The 17,320-nt window shown below is 40.9% G+C and overlaps 1 protein-coding gene across 2 annotated transcripts in view; it reads left to right on the top strand.

Moving 5' to 3' along the window:
• Positions 1 to 14,779, top strand: part of MGAM (maltase-glucoamylase) — a 69,237-nt gene extending 54,458 nt beyond the window's left edge. For both annotated transcript variants that reach the window (XM_039860600.1, XM_039860599.1), the window contains exons 41-48: positions 3,011 to 3,159; positions 3,767 to 3,851; positions 4,742 to 4,798; positions 8,480 to 8,604; positions 9,837 to 9,925; positions 11,256 to 11,305; positions 11,896 to 12,066; positions 13,828 to 14,779. In XM_039860600.1, coding sequence (XP_039716534.1) covers positions 3,011 to 3,159; positions 3,767 to 3,851; positions 4,742 to 4,798; positions 8,480 to 8,604; positions 9,837 to 9,925; positions 11,256 to 11,305; positions 11,896 to 12,066; positions 13,828 to 13,905 — 804 coding nt within the window. In that variant the 3' untranslated portion in view covers positions 13,906 to 14,779. The remainder of the gene's footprint in view (positions 1 to 3,010; positions 3,160 to 3,766; positions 3,852 to 4,741; positions 4,799 to 8,479; positions 8,605 to 9,836; positions 9,926 to 11,255; positions 11,306 to 11,895; positions 12,067 to 13,827) is intronic.
• The last annotated feature ends 2,541 nt before the right edge of the window (positions 14,780 to 17,320 follow it).

Below are 17,320 nucleotides of genomic sequence, written 5' to 3'. Positions count from 1 at the left end.
GCAGATATCTCTTTCGCAGAAACATTTCATTTTCTTTGGTTATATACCCAGAAGTGGAACTAACAGATCACATGGTCGTTCTGTTTTTGATATTTTGAGGAACGTCCGTACCCTTTTCCATAGTGGCCGCACCAGTTTATGTTCCCGCTCTCAGTGCACAGGGCTTCTCTTGTCTCCACAGCACTCGTCTTATTTTTGTCTTTTCGATAGCCATTCCGACAGGTGTGAGGTGATACTACATTACACGATTTGTGTTTTCCTGATGATTCATGATGTTGAGCATTTTTTATGTACCTGTCGGCCAGTTGTGTGTCTTCTTTGGAAACTAGAAATCAGTCACCAGGAGGAAAATTGGAAAATTCAATTGAATAACCAATGGGTCAAAAGAGAAATCAAAAGGAAAATCAAAAAATATTTTGGAACAAATGAAAATGGAATATAACATACTGAAACTTATGGGTTTACACCTCAAGGAACTACAAAAAGAGTAAAGTTAGCCTAAGAAAGGAAATAACAAAGATCAGAGCAGAAATAAATGAAATAGAGACCAGAAAAACAATAGAAAAGGTCAGCAAAACTAAGCTGTTTCTTTGAAAAGAAGCGAAATGGACAAACTGTTAGCTGGACTTCCTAAGGAAAAAAAGAGAGATGTCTCAAATGAGTAAAAATTATGAATGAAAAAGGAGACATTATAGCTGATACCATAGAAATACAGAGGATCACAAGAGACAACTATGAACAATTGTATGCCAACAAATTAGACAACTTGAAGAAATGCATAAATTCCTAGAAACATGCAACCTACCAAGACTGAGTTATGAAGAAATAGAAAATCTGAACTGGCCAATAGTGAGTAAGGAGATTGAATCAGTAATTTAAAATCTCCCTTCACGATAAAGCCCAGGGCCAGATGATTTTCCTGATGATTTCTAGTAAACATTTAAAGAAGAATTAATGCCAATCCTCAAACTCTTCCAAAAAAATTGAAGAGGAAAGAACACTCCCAAACTCATTTTATAACCAGCATTACCCTGATTCTAAAACCAGATGTGGACACTACAAGAAAACTACAGGCCAATATCCCTGATGAATAGAGAAACAAATTCTCAACACAATATTAGCACAGCGAATTCGACAGCACACCGAAAGAAACATATGCCATGATCAATAGAGATTTAACCTTGGGATGCAAGGATAGTTCAACATACACACATTAATAAATGTAATATACCATATTAATAGACCAAAAGATAAAAATCATACGATAATCTCAGTAGACGCAGTAAAAACATTTGGCAAAATACAACAATCTTTCATGATAAAAAGTCTCAACAAATTGGGCATAGAGGGAATGTAGCTCAACATAACGAAGGCCATATAAGACAAGCCTACAGCTTACATCACACTCAATAGTGACATTTGGAAGCTTTTCCTGTAAAATCATGACCGAGACAAAGGTTTCCACTCCTAGTACTCCTGCTCAACATAGTGCTGGAAGTCCTAACCAGAGCAATCAGATAAGAAAAAGAAATAAAAGCCGTTCGAATCGGAAAGAAGTGAATTGTCTGTTTACAGCTTATATGATGTTATATATAGACAATTCTAAAGCTGTCACCAAAAAATTATTAGAACTAATCAATGCATTCAGTAAAGTTACAGGATACAAAATCAACTTACAGAAATAAGTTGCATTTTTATACCCTAACAACAAAATATGTGAAAAAGAAAACAATCTCACTCACAACAGCACTGAAAGGCAGTACAATACTTAGGAATAAATTTAACCAATAAGATGAAAGATCTGTACACTAAAAACAATAAGACATTGATGAAAGGAAGTGGAGAAGACACAGATAGATCTCATGTTCATGGATCAGAGTAATTAATATTCTGAGAATATCTGAACTACCAAGCCATTTATATAGTCAATGCAATCTCTATCAAAATTACTGTGAAAATTTTCACAAATATAGAAAATAATAGTTCTTAAATTATTGTGGAACCAAAAAAGATTTCTAATAGCCAGAGCAATCCTAAGAAAGAAGAACAATTTGGAGGCATTACACTTTCTGACATCAAAGTGTGTTACAAAGCTATAGCCATCAAACTAGTATGGTACTGGCATAAAAATAGACACATAGACCAACAGAACAGAATTGAGAGCTCAGAAATAAAACCTTGCATATACTGTCAACTAACATCTGACAGGGGAGCCAAGAATAATCAATGGGTAAAGGATAATCTCTTTAATAAATGGTGTTGAGCAAACATGCAGAAAAATGAAATAGGTCCTCTATCTTACACCACTTATGAAAATTAACTCAGAATGGATTAATGATTTAATCATAAGACCTGAAACCGTAAAACTCCTAGAAGCAAACACAGGAGAAAAGTTCCTCGGCATTGGTCTTGGTCATGAATTTTTAACAGAAGCAACAAAAACAAAAATAAATGAATGGGACTCCATTAAACTAAAAAGCTGCCGCACAGCCGAAGAAACAATAAAAGAAATGAAAAGGCACCCTATATAACAGGAGGAAATATTTGCAAACCATTTATCTGATGAGGGATTAATATCCAAAACAAGTAAGGCACTCACACAACTCAACAACAACAATAAAAACCCAAGCAATCTAATTAAAAACTGGGCAGTGGAACTAATACACATTTTTCTGAAGAAGACACACAAATGGCCAATAGCTACATGAAAAGGTCTTTATGTTTCAATGAACCATCTTCTTCAGTGTTCTTTAGATTATTCTTTTCATTTTGGCAGCAGTATTGTACCAAATATATCCTCCAAAAAAACCTCTTACGGGGGAAATTTTATCAGCTGCCCTGGGACAGCTTCAGTGATTTCTTTTGGTCTATTAAGAATATGCTCTGAGTCTCATTGGTAATCACCTTTGATTTAGTTATGTGTGATTTTCATTTGTAATAAACATTCAGCGACCCCAAGTCCCCCGACTCCCCTAAGGTGACCTCTGAAACTCCTCTTTTTCTGCTTTAGAGACAAGACCCTGTGTCCTGGGATGATACCTTCATGAATATCTCCAGAAGTGTCCTGCAGACCAGATATACCCTCTTGCCGTATCTCTACACCCTCATGCACATGGCGCACACGGAGGGCAGTACCGTCGTGCGGCCTCTTCTCCACGAGTGAGTGTCCAGCTGGAATCCCAAAGATGGAGGGATAATTTATTCTGTATGGTATTAGTTGAAGAGGACATTTCTCCCAAATTAAACTAAAGACATGATTGCTCTTTGCTGTAAGCTCTCTGGGCACATACCATATGTTATAACTCCTCTTGGATCAGTGTCGGTGAGACCCTGGGTCTTTGATAAGAGTCTATTTAATCAAAAATGTTTTTTCCCCCAAATGATACAATATAACACACAATAATTTCTTTCTAGTTTGGGTGTGCGAAGACCTATGCATCTCTTACAGCAACTCAGATCACAAGGCATTCAGGGGGAGATTTGAGAGATGAAAGCCATCCTTGCATTTAGGATATGCCATGGTTAAGCAACGTGCAGATATTTATAAGTGTGAACACGTCTAAATCCAGTCACATCTGGAGTGTTAAGAACATGACATGTGAAAAGTAAATGCATATCTGATTAAGGTCGACCTAGGAGAGAGTAAAGGATGGCATAGAACGTAGCTGGACTTCTGACTTGGGTCTGAACTTGAGGAGTTTCTTCGAGGCCTTAGTCTGGAGCCCCATTGGAGTTCTGATTGTGATTCCTTGGTTTGCCTTTCCAGGTTTGTGTCGGACCATGTGACCTGGGATGTAGACAGTCAGTTCCTGCTGGGCCCAGCTTTCCTGGTCAGCCCTGTCCTGGAGCCTGTGAGTATGGAGGCCTCTGACGAGTAGAGGACCCCAGTCATGAGGCCTGGGGAACAGGAAAAGGAGACGAGGCCAGGTCCAGTGGGGGTACTGAGGGGTGGTTTTTCATTTTACACCTGTTTCTTCCTCTCTCTCTCTGAGCCGAAGTCCTTCACTTAAGTGTTCTGGTCCTCAGCTCCATCATCTTTAAAATCATTGTAACAGATTCTGATTCCTAGGACAATCAGGAAGGAAAAAAAAAATTACGATATTCGTTAAGATTCAATATTTCTTCATAATTGAATTTAACTGAAATTGAGAGCATGGCCCAGGTGGGGACAGTACTGTAAAGAATTCATTACACCCCTCTGTCAGCATTGAAACAACACTTTTCAGAAGGTTTGTTTGGAACAATGTGTATAATCTTGTTGTTGGTGGTTAGCCCTTCCCTTCTATAAGGGGTCCTCAGGCAGCAAAAGCCATCTCTTTACTTTTTCTGTCGATAATTAGGCTTCTGATTAAAGCACAGGTTAATTGCATTCACCCCCAAACTTATTGCACTAATCATACTCTCTGAAGTATTGGCACCATAAATCCTACGAAATTTTCTTCTGCCCCAGACTCAGCCTCATTTTCTCTTTCAAGAGGGTGTGGGATAAGTCTATAAGCAAATGATGGTTTTTTCCCCCCAAATTTCTGTATCCCAAAAGGCTTTACAGAAGCCACCATTTTGGCGCAGGCAAATCTCCCCTGTTTGAGAAGTGGGGAGAAAAGGAAGGTTTTCCCAACAGTACTGACCTCGAGAGAGATGAAGAATGTGGGTCGAAGGCCGTCACTGTTTTAACCAAATGGATTACTCTACCTTAGATGACAGAGCCTACTGCCCGTGACGTTTTTGTGTTTAATTTTAGAATGCCAGAAACGTCACTGCGTATTTCCCCAGAGCCCGCTGGTACGATTTCTACACGGTAAGTGTCTCTGTTGTTTATGCAGCCGGGAAAACAGTCGCACGCACAGGCTCTAGAATCTGACAGACCTCTGGTCACATTCTGTCTCTATAACCCGCTCGGTGTGTGACCTTGCACCCGTCCCTTTTAACCACGCAGTCTCAGTTTTATCACCTCTAAATGGACTGAGTTTATAAGTATAGGGGCCTCTTCCTCGCTATTTTTTTTCCCCCATATCTTCTTCTATAGCATAGATGCTCAAAGGAGAGTCGTTGAATGTAATTTCCCAAGGATTGCAGAGTCTTAGGCCGTGTGTGAAATGCACACGGAGGCGTGGGGCCCAACCCCGTGTCCCGGACCAAGCGCGTGTAGAAATGCGGCTGAAAACCTATCATCCTCCGTCATGGAACGAACGTTTCTGGGCTAGTCTGAGCCCCGGAATCTCATCTGGGAAAACAGGGTCTTCCAAAGCAGCTGCAGGGCAGTATTGTTGAGGACGAATCAAAGGGAGTGTTCCTCTCCCTCTAACTAGGCGGCCTCCTCTGATCTTCCTGAGGAGAACAAAGCAGAGGCGTGGACCACAGCGAAGGGATGATGGCAGGAGGGCCCGCGGCAGGGCCTGCCTGCCGGCCCCTTCCAGCCAGCGACTTGCCGTGGGATGACGTCACCATATTAACATTCTTAATATTCTGTACTCGATCCCACTGACAGTTTATAGAAGTACCAGATGCTCTTTCTTTTTTCACATTTGAAAAGGAGAAGAGGAAGGGTGTTTTATAAATGTTAGCGAAAGCACGGAAAATGCTTGGCCTTGGTAGATAAAATGGAGGCTTAGGCTCTCCACATGGAACAAAGGATTCAAGCAGATTCTGTTTTGAACTGAGTTTCTTTGTTGTCACACAGGTTACTCACTGTATGCTTAAGTAAGGCTGGAGGTTATTTATAATTCATGTCATTCTTGTTTCTGGAATTAGCCTAGATTTCCCCCTTGTCTATTCAAGAGAGCGTATGCTAGTGTGAGCTTCTCCCCACCATCACCCAAAGGTTATCTGCATTTCTAGCCAGAGAAGACACTTGGTACAAGAATCCTCATATATAAGGTGGCAAAATTTCAGAAACAATTTACATTTCCAGCAGCACTTGATGAGAGTGTTCATCTCCTCAAATCAGTTTTGACTAATTTTTTTTATTTTTATGTTCCTCTTATTGAGCTATATACTTCTTATTTGTATACTTTTTTTTGTATATATGCTATTTAAAAGGTAACTAGAAAATTCACATTCCTCAGAGATATAAGAACATATTATACCTAAAATTAGAAAGCATACTATAACCAGGCATACTCACACAAACAATCCTTAGACATTAAAGGCCTGATGCAGATATTTAAAATTTTGTTTAGAAAGATTATGCAATCTAGGAAATTACCCAGAAGGTAGCACAAAAAGGCATAGATGGAAAGCAAAAGAGGAAAAAAAGAGGAAGCCCTACTTAGCTTTATAGCCACCACTTTTGCATAGTTTCTTTGCTGCTTGTCCAGCGGGACCTGGGAATTAGCCAGCACCTTGAGTGAAGGATGGCGGAAGAATGCGAGGCTCCTGTCTCGGCGGCTCCCAGTCCTCAGGCCCCACAACTCCTCGGATCACAGCTGCCTTGAGGGCCGTGAACACCACCTCCCCGCTCCCCCGCACTGCCTCTCCTGTGCTCACCTGACTCCCAGAAGCAGCAAGTCATCCCTTGCCACTCGGCCTTTAGGCCACACTTGTTTCATGCAATGGCAGGTGCCTTGATGCAGGATGGGTGGAAGTGCGTCGTTAGGACTAAGGCTGGACCTTCACTGGCTCTGACGCTCGGCTCTCTGAACGAGCTGCAGAATCAGCAGTTTACAGCTCCGCGGAGTTCGCGCCTGTCTCAGCCATGCCTGTGTGGCTGAGCTCGCCAGGAAGTGTTTTTCTACCCATGCCCTTCTGCTTTCTGTCACACTGGGCGCTATCGTTCATAAACTTTATTTGGGAGGGGGCGGCATGGAACTATGCTGGCGACTTATTACCTATTTTTATGAAGATTAAGAGCAGGCAATGTGTACAATCAAAGTTTTTACCTACTTGTGGCCATTTCTGTCTTGTTTAGTTTCCTTTTACAGTTTAGAACATATGTTGGGTTTTCTAGAACAGTGCTTCTCAGTCATAATTGACTAAGCAGTTGGTGAAAACTTCCCTGACAAAGGCATGTTAGGTTGTCGTTTCTTATTTCAGTACTGCTGCTTTTGGATTTTTATCATATAGTTAAACCTTTATGCATATTTTAATGGAAATTTGTTAGGCTAGCCCGGTCAGAAGCTATCTAAAGGGAAGTTAAAAGCTTGTGCCTCATTAGGTATTGGAATGAAATAAGATCAAAATCGTGTCACATTTAGTAGCCGTAATGTGCAGTAGAATGAAATAACCATTGGAGAAAAGGATTTGGTATGAAGATGACTGACAGTTTTATGTGTATTGAGTTTCACTTGAAGGTAGGACAAACGGATGGAGGGAAAGGTCCAGTATTCATAAGATATTGGCACGAAATGTCATTAGAAATCGTATAATCCAATTTTCCTGTGATTTCAGTGAATGAGCCAAAGAAGCCCAGAGACATGGGTTGGAATTTCTATTAAGTCCTGAAGACTTTGGGGTCCTGCGGCAGGCCCAGGAAGTAGAGTCCACCCCGGGGAGCATGGTACTGGTCACTGTGCTTCCCTCTGCCGCCCACCCCTACAGTTATTTTTACAGGCTGAACCTGTATAAAATGAACATTTGGGGCCCAAAGCGAAGGAGTGTTATGGTAGCTTCACTGCTTACCTCTAAAATAGCGGTTCTCAAATGGGGGGATTTTTCCTATCAGGGGACATTTGGAAAAGTGTCCAGAGACATTTTTTGGCTGTCACAGTGTGATAGGAGGCCGGGAAGATGCTGCTGGTGTCTAGTGGATAGACGCTGGTAAACATCCAAAAAACACAGGGCAGCCCCCACAGCAAAGAATCCATCTGGCCCTAAATGTTCATGGTGCTGAAGCTGAGACGCCCCCTCTCCCAGCTGGAAAACGTGGACAGCTGGTTTCTTAGGAACTGAGGGTCATGGCTCAGGGCAAAAGGACACTTCTCCCTGTCACACGTGAGGCAGGATACAGGTGTGAAACACCAAGGAAAATGTAGTTTAAGATAAGGATTTGTAAGCCGAGTCAGCTTGCTCTAATCTTTTCTATGAAGTCAGTGTCAAGGGTGTGAGTTAAATTGGTGAGAGGTGTGTGTGGGGGGGGGCAGTAAAGGGAGAGGGAGATAAGTCGCGACAAAGTGGAAGAGAAGCTCTAGAAATGTCATTGTAGGGAGCATGTCAGGAGCCAGAAATGAATGAAAGGGTTGTCCAACCTCCTGTCACGGCACTCTGAGACACAGAAGCGGGACGTGGCGTCAGAGCCACGCTATGATCTCATGCGGCGTGTACCGTGGAAACCCCACAAGGCAGGGACCCTGGTCAGGCAGGCTAGCAGCGATGCAGGTTTCCACACCCGCGCCGGGCGAGTGTGCGGAAGCGTAAGGACAGGCACGTGCCGAAGGATCACAAACAGGCAGGGAGTTCAAAAGAGGGGACACGGCGTCCGGCAAATGCGTTGTCCAGCACGCGTTCTCTCCCTCGTCATCTCTGACCTTCTCTTGGCCCACAGGGTGTGGACGTTCAAGCAAGGGGAGAGTGGAAGTCTTTGCCAGCCCCTCTTGACCACATTAATCTTCACGTCCGTGGGGGTTACATCCTGCCCTGGCAAGAGCCTGCACAGAACACCCACTTCAGGTGCGTGACAAGCCAGTTAGCCCAGGTCCTGGTGAAGCCCACCAATCTGTAAGCAGCCTTCTTGGGCTCCAAAGCAACTTTACTAAATATTTTTGTTGCTTTGTTTGTTTGTTTTCATCTTTTTCAGACTTTGTATTATTTTATTCGTTTATTTTGCATTTTTTAAAAATTTAATTTTATTAGTTTCAGGTATACAGTCCATTGGCTAGACATTTATATAGTTTATAAAACGATCCCCCTGATGGCTCTTTCTCTCCTCTGGCTCTCCACCTAGCCGTTGCATTAATGCGGACTGCATTCCCCGTGCCGTGCTCCCCATTATTAATGACTATTTTAGGTCTAAGTGGGTGAGATGCTAGGTCTAATTAGTGGTATTTGAAATGGAAGTCAAATAAGAGCAACCATGGTTCAAGCTAGTTTTAGATGACTGGGTCTCACCCGATTCTTCGCTAAGAAAACTATCGCTGAAAAATTGTGTAAGCCATATGCAACTGATGCTTGAGGCTGAGTTTCTTCATATGCAGATTTTAACATTCTAGATCAGTCTGTATAATAATCGATAATAGCTAGCATCAAATGAATGCTTGCTCTGTGCCTAGAACTGAAATAATATAGAGATTTCTATTTGGAGATTATCTATTTTTGTAACAAAAAGAAAAAATAAACCCTATGGTGTAAGTACTATTATTATCTCCATTTTACAGATGAGCAAACAGAGGCTTCAAGAGACTAAGTGATTAACTCAGAGTCACGCAGTTAGTAAATAGCTGAGCAGGGACTAAAATCCTCATCTGTCTGATGTCAAACTAAAATTATTAGAGCCCTACTCATTTGAGTCCAAAAATTGAGTTAAAAACTGAAGAACTTAGGACATTTGTAAACAGAGATCATTGTGCACGTGTTGAGAAAGTTAGATCATGAAAGAGGAAAGATCACAGGGGGCTCTCCTCATAACCGAGAAAGAAAGGGACCCAGTGACGTTGCTTGTAGTTGCTGGTAGAGCTTGTAGAACCCGAAAGGAAGGTTCCCTTTGATTCATTCACTAATTCACGCATTCCTGATATGAAGTCATACAGCTAATGGAGACAGAACTAGGACTAGATCACAGGTCTCTTGAATCCTAGGACTCGGTCTTTGCAGCATGTAGGACTTCCTTTACGTTTCTATGAAAAATCTCGGTTTGTGGCTGCGGCTCGGTTTTTAGCTAATGCCTCTCCCCCACCCCGCCACAGCCGCCAGAAATTCCTAGGCTTCAAGGTGGCCTTGGACGATGAGGGGACTGCTACAGGTTGGCTCTTCTGGGATGATGGGCAAAGCATTGGTGAGTAAGAGTTGCCTCGGATTCATATCGATACTTCGGACTAGGTTCCCGGATCTCTTACAGGCCTGTTCTTTCCTTTTCCATGTCAAAGCAATTTTGCGTTTTTAAAATATAGTCAGTTGTTACTTTGAAGGAAATAATGCATAGTGTACTTTATACTCAAGGCCTAATGTAAATGGTCTGAATCTCTCAGCATTATCCTAATCCACGATGAAAGATAGCAGTATGGAAACCATAGGGAAAGTTTCTTTTTAACCAAGTATGGTTTATGTTCAAGGGCACATTCCCGAATTACATGGTTTATTGTCTCAGTAAGACAGACAGTGCCTATATCAGCTGTGCTATTTCTTTGGGAGAATTTTCCATTAGGAGTTGACCGGAATTGGTGAACTCTCAGGAGGATGGCTCAAGTATCATTAGCTATTTCCAGGCCAGTGCTGTCCAGTGGAACCTTCTGCAGTGATGGAATTGTCCTGTATCTCTGTTGCCCGATACAGTAGCCATTGGGTGGCTATTGAACACCTGAAATATGACAAGTACATCTGAGGAAGTGAACTTTTAATTTTATTTGATTTTAATTAATTCTAGTTTAATAGCTACATTTTGCTGGTAGCTACAGTTTGTAGAGTTCAGCTGAGGCCCTCCTATAGAGTGAGCGGTAAGCAAATTAGAAAGAGACAAACCAGCAGGGAAGAGTAATAAAGCCAAAGGGTGGGGGGCAGGGAAGGGGGATACCTGAAACAAGGCTCATGAGTCCACTGGAACCGGATGTGCTACACTTCCTCTTTTCCCTGGACTTTGACACAGATTAAGGATAAAAGGACAAAGAAGGCTTTTCTTTGGCTTTCTTTGTTCTCTGGAGAGTGGATTTAAGAAATTTCCTGGTATCTCTGAAAACAAATTGACCAAGGCACTACCCTTGGTGTTTGTGACGTGTGCCTATGTGCAGGTATGTGCTCACACGTGTGCCTCTAGCACATGGAATCTGGAAATTTCAAGGTGACCAGGAAGTTGCTGAGGGTGGTAAACCATGAGGAAGAGAAGTGGCTAAGGGTGGTGTTAGGGGACTTCATTATGTGAAGTGACTGTCAGGCAGATGTGTCTGCACACACTCAGTTCAAACATCTCGTGGAAACCGAGGTTGAAATGGGGACTGCCTAATCTCCAAAAGAGGAATCCCCAAATGGTAATCTGTAAATAAAATAAAATAAAATAAAATAAAATAAAATAAGAAACAAAAATAATCCCTTTTTTCTCAACCAAGACAAGTAGACAATTAGAATTCCAGAACATAACTCCAGACTGTGTTTACCTTGTTGTTTATTTGCAGATACCTATGAAAATGGACTCTATTACCTGGCCCACTTTTCTGCCAGCCAGGTGAGTGTGACCAATACTATGAATGGAGACTATAAAGTTCTATGGGCTTATTAGGATGCTGGATGTCATAGGCATAAAGTACCACCTAGAATTCGTTTATCGTTCCCCTTGCTAATTTGCATCCTGCCCTTCCTCAGCACTTCAGATAGAGATTTAGTATGCTCCCAGAAAGTTTTCTGCGATTAAACACACTCAGGTTTCATCAGTAACTAATTCCAGCTTACCAAGATGGACAGACGATTTCGATGTTATCCAGCACTTGTTCCTGTGTTGCCTTGGAATGGTCTGCATGTTTGTGACCTCCCCACAGATAGAATGTAAGGTTCCCGATCACTGAGACTTTTGCCTCTTTTCAGTTCAGGGCAGTTCTAGAGATCTTGCAGGTGCTTCTTTAGCCAATGCACGTTTGGATGATAGCTGGTGACCAAAGAGAGAGTGCCGAAATCATGGCGTCCACTGTTCAAGGACACAAGATGGTGGCTCTGAAGGTGTCTTCCTTCATGATCTACATTTGTGTCCAAGAGGAGGTGGGGAAAAATTTGAACAAATTTTCTCCCCTCCCCCTGTTTCTTTTATCTCTAATTTAACAGAATACGATGGAGAGTCGTGTAATTTTCAACAAATACATCAACGATACAAACCCTCTGAAACTGGGCTACATTGAGATCTGGGGAGTGGACAGCGTCCCCATTTCCAGTGTCAGCGTCTCTGTGAGCAGCATGGTTATAACACCCAACTTCACCCACAACTCTACAACACAGGTTTGTGACGAGCGAAAAGTCTGGATGATATTTCCCAACCCTGAGTTGCACTGTGCAAAGCCTGCCTGCTTCCCTTACAAACGACACCCTCTCCTGCAAAGCCCTTCATGAATCCCTCTATTTCAGTAAGTGAGTGACAGACAGCGTGATGACAAAGGGAAAGCTGGCTTTATCAGCATCTGGGGGTGCGGGTCTGGATCTGTACTTGCCATGCATGTGCTCTTGTCTGCAAACTCATGAAGACCTTGTCTTCGCTCCCTCACCTGTGCTTCAGAGAGCTACTTCCCGAAAAGCTTGAACTGCCATATTTTGTCAACTGTAATATACCATCAGTTAAAAACCAATCCCATTATTTCATGTGCCATAATGAAAGAAAAAAGGATAAAAAAGTATGATCCAATGCTTTCCTATCACTGAAAATTCTATTTTGAGCTTATATGAAGTTTTAGAAAACTTCTTTAGACATAGATTTTTCTCATTTTAATATGTTAAGTGATAATACAGGGGCAAATGTTGGGTGGAAGAGATGCACGGGCGTTGATGATTTTGCATCAAAGTAATTTAGAAGAAGTAGACCCTGATGTGAAGAGATATTAAAAATGCCTTAACCAATTTGTATCATATATTTTTCTCTTATTATTTAAGTCTTTTAATTATTTTATTATTTAAATCTTTTATTATTTTATTTATTATTATTTAAAAAGAGACTACATGACAGTATGGATTAAGGCATTTCCTATGTACTACCCTAGGTGTTGGTAATACAGAATTTTAAAAAGTTTTTCCACGATTGTCTATAAGATTTTCTCCTGAGCCACTTGCATGTTTATACAAGTTTTCATCCTAGCACAGTCATTATCTTACCATCAGCCAGGACTCACATACCCTTGTAAAGTAATCCTTAAGTTCATCCATTCATAATACCAGTAATAGCAATGAAGTTCATGTTTGCACAGATAATAGTCGTCATGAGTGCTGCTTGACCCCGGTAATTCTAAGCCTGTTGATTGGAAGACATGTTTAGATTCACGAAGGTGAAATATGTGAAAACTCTACACCTTGGAATTAATGTAGTGTAGAGTCCTAACATCTCCCTGTGGTAAGAGGGATCTTTCCTTGTGGGCTTATTACTTCTTGCTTTTTCCTAAACTACTTTTCTTTCATCCTCCTCCTGATCACGAGGCCTGAAACAAAAGTTTTCCTTCAGGTTTGTATTCGTTGTTTCCTCGTATTGGTGGTTTTAACCAACTTCCCAAACTTTACCAAGAACTCATAAATGACTTCACGCAGTTTTCTTGCTGACCAACTTGTGGAGTGTACCTGCGGTGAAATTTTATGGAAAGTGTTTCCCTAGGAAAAAAGCTGGGCTATTGGACCACTACCAGCAAATATCGGGGCTCTGCAAGGGACTCACAGAAGGAGGAAGTAAAAGGGGGCTCTGAAGGAAGTCAGTACTCCAAGCAAGTGGAAACGGGGATATTTTCTCCACTTCGTCTCTGGGGGTGTGTCTATGTGGTGGTTGTATATCGCATTATTTTGGGGCTTGTATTTCCTCTCTCACTAAATAATCTTTGTGCACCATGTAATTAAGAAACATCCTCCCTCCCCGAAAATTTGAGAGCGGCCTAGATGCGAGGTAACGGATTGTGAAAGTATCAGAGCATCATGTAGACAGTCTGCTTTATTTGAGTGTCTGCTTTATTTGAGTGCAGGAAATGTCAATCGCCAGATGCCCAATGCTTTTCCTTTGGTTCCCAACAGGTGCTAAGTATTGATGTGACCAACAGAAACATCAGCCTACATAATTTCATTTCCTTGACGTGGAGAAGCACTCTGTGAATTTTAAGAACAAGAGCCTATGAATGTCTTTGAAACTACTTCTACTTCGTGCTTATAAAATTATTGTGTGTTGCTAATTGGTTCATGCCCAGTGTGGGTAAAATATTTTATTAATTACGTTGTGTGTTTTGTCTGTGTCTCAGCTCTCTGGGATAGGCAGTAGGGAGGTGTGGAAAGTCAGTGGGTTACCTTAATGTCTGTATGTGATTAGTGCGTTATCAGTTGTTTATCATAGAACATTTACTGAAGGTGAGCTGGGTCCGTGATGAAGTGTGTGTCTGCATGTGTACATGTGTGTGATCAGGGAACAGGCCTCACTTTCCTGCTAAATACACCAGGAAGAGCTTTCTAGGACAGTTCCAGGTCCTGAGCTAACACCCCAAGAAAGTATCCAGAAAGAACACCTGCTAGTTGGTAATAGGGAGAGGGGAACAGAATGCTGAGAGCATGATAAACGGGGCAGAAGAGGCAAACAGAGGGAAAGGTAAGCAGGAAAGACGAGAGGAGATAGAAGATGACAGTAAGGATCATGACATAAACCAATGTCACCCCAATAAATTTAATTAAAAAAAAATTAGGAAGACTAGCTTCATGGGGAGGAGAAAGGAAGAACCAACTCACTTAAAAGCAAGAAGCGGGGTTAGGGGAAGTTCTTAGCATATGGGAGTAGGGGCGAGGATGGGATTTAAGCAGGCAGAGCTGAAGGAAGGAGTTTGTAAAAAAAAAAACAAAACCTTATTTTTGCAGTGGTGTGCTTTGAAATGTGTAAATCTTATTTCTCTACTGTGTGCCTAATGTACGTAACCACAATTCACACACACACGCATGCAACTTCCATGCCAGAGCAAAATAAAACAAGCAGATTTACAAGAGATTTTGAATTTTGTGATATTTTGACCATGGGTGATCTCACTTCAGATTAAGGCTTCTTCCTGTTCAGCAAACCCCTGTAAATTGATCTCGTTCTCTTTGGCATCAGAGTTCCTGCTGTCTGATTCACCGATGGAATGATCAGCTTTCTGAATATCCACCCTTTTCCTTATACCTTTGGCATGAGTTTTCATTAGATTCAGGTTCGTAAGAGAGTACTCAGATTGTTATTGTTTTCATCTTCGTAGCAGTTATAGATCAACTCTGACAAAACAGAATCTGCAACCCTATTGATTAAAACACGAGATGGTTAAAATTTGCAGTAAAGAAATTATATATTAATGTTCAGCAGGGATTTTAACTTTTAGTATTACTTGACAACAAGTGTGTTCGAAATGAATGTGTTTACCTCTCTATGACTTTTTTTTAACACCAGGAAGCCATATTCTACTTGCATCCTCATGTGTCAGTACCTGCATAAGTCTACAGAAAATAATACTGTTAAATTGGCATGATGTTCTAATTATCAAAATAAGGGGCTCGTGGATGAAGGCTTGATTTAGTTCTTCTCTTTCTAGTTACTTGAGGTGTAAAGTTAGGCTGTTTATTTGAGACTTTTCTTGAACGTCACTCTAAGAACCACTTTTGCTGCATCCCATACATTTCGATGTGTTCCATTTCCATTTTCATTTGTATTTTTTTATTTCTCTTTTGATTTCTTCTTCAACTCATTGGTTGTTCAGTAGCACATTATTAAATCTCCACATGTTTGTGAATTTTCTAGTTTTCTTCATGTAATTAATTTCCAGTTTCATTCCATTGCGGCTGGAAAAGATGCATGATATGATATCAATCCTCTCAGATTTATTAAGACTTGTTTTGTGGCTAATGTGTCATTTAGGGCCGATGTTTTCTTATTGATTTTCGGTCTGATGATCTATTAATGTAAGTGGGATATTACAGTCCCCTGCTATTATCATATTCCTGTCTATTTCTTCCCTTAAGTCTGTTAATATTTGCTTTATATTTAGGCGCTTCTATGTTGGGTGCAGAAACATTTATAAATGTTATGTCTTCTTGTTGGATTACCCCTTCATCATGACTAACACCCTTCTTTGTCTCTTATTATATAGTCTTTGTTTAAAAGTCTGTTTTGTCTGATGTGAACATAGCTACTGCCGTTTTCTTTTGGTTTCGTATGCCTGGAATATCCCTTTGCTTTCATTCTGTGGATGTCCTTATATCTAAAGCGAGTCTCTGGCAGACAGCATATGGATGGGTCTTGTTATTTATTCATTCAGCCACTTTATGTTCTTCGATTGGAGAATTTAGTTCATTTACACTTAAAGTGTGTTTTTCTGAGGTATTTTTAAAAATTATCACATTAAATAACGTGATCTAGCAAGTGAGGATGATAATGTCATAATTTCATCGTGATGATCAGCATAAACTATTTTGAGATATGTACAGTTTCATATGTGACATGAAAATATCTGTGATTCTGTTTTCTAAAAACTCACGTGTACTATTAAAAATACTGTGCTCTGTTGTCTACATTCATAATCTAAGTAAGTTCCAGTTAGAAATTAATGAAAAAAGATGGATTTTTCCCATATACGTTCACAGATTTCCTAAGTTATGCCCATCGGAGGTCTGGGGACTCTAGTTCAAGGACCTTTGGACTAAGCATGTCAGTGTCCCAGATTTCAGTTTATCAACTCGGTCACTATGGAGCTGCAACAGTTGCAAGAGTTCCTCGGTTTGTCATATATCTCTCGAATTCATTAATCCTTTTGGCTTTCAAGCAGCCAGTTCCATACAGATATGCAGATGTTTAGTCTAGAATTAGAAAGATTTTTAGCAACCCTGGGAAAGGGGGGGTCAGTGGAGGGATTGTCTGGGTGACCCCCTTAGTTCCTCTGTCTGGAGCAGAGCTGTCCATCTCTAAGCATAAGGTCTCATCCCATCACACATGTTGGGTCCACCGGTTGGGGCATTCTGTGCTGCTTTTGTTTGGGTGAGAAAAACTCAGAAGCAATCTTTAGGTCAGGAGATCTGGTTAAATCTTTTCGTTTCTCTGGAATCACGTTTCCTCGTCTACAAAATGCTGGTGTCTGACTAAAACTGTGATTTCTAAACTGTAGAGCTGTGCAGAGCCTCAAGGCCCCTCCTTGCTCTCTAGGAGTGGGGAGAAGGTGGCTTGGTGGGTTCTGAGCTCCCCACCTGGGCTTCAGTCATTCACTTGTTTATATACTGGAACAATCCTATTCGAATAAAGGTGACAGATAGATAGATAGATAGACAGATAGATAGATAGATAGATAGACAGATAGACGGACAGACAGATGGATAGATACACACACATACATATATATGTATATATATATGCTTAATATATAGCATATACTTAAAATTATTCAAATGGAATATATATATCCCCATATACTTTACATAAATTATATATATATGTAAAAAGTTTGAAAATTAATACACCGGATCAGTAATTTTCCAATGTTCTGGTCCCAGGACCGCTTTGCACTCTTAA

This window comes from Pteropus medius, unplaced genomic scaffold (assembly GCF_902729225.1).
Source record: "Pteropus medius unplaced genomic scaffold, Ma_sr-lr_union100, whole genome shotgun sequence".
NCBI classification, from domain to species: Eukaryota; Metazoa; Chordata; class Mammalia; order Chiroptera; family Pteropodidae; genus Pteropus; species Pteropus medius.
The sequence above is the reverse complement of the archived record's forward strand: the minus strand, read 5'-3'. Positions and strand labels throughout refer to the sequence as shown.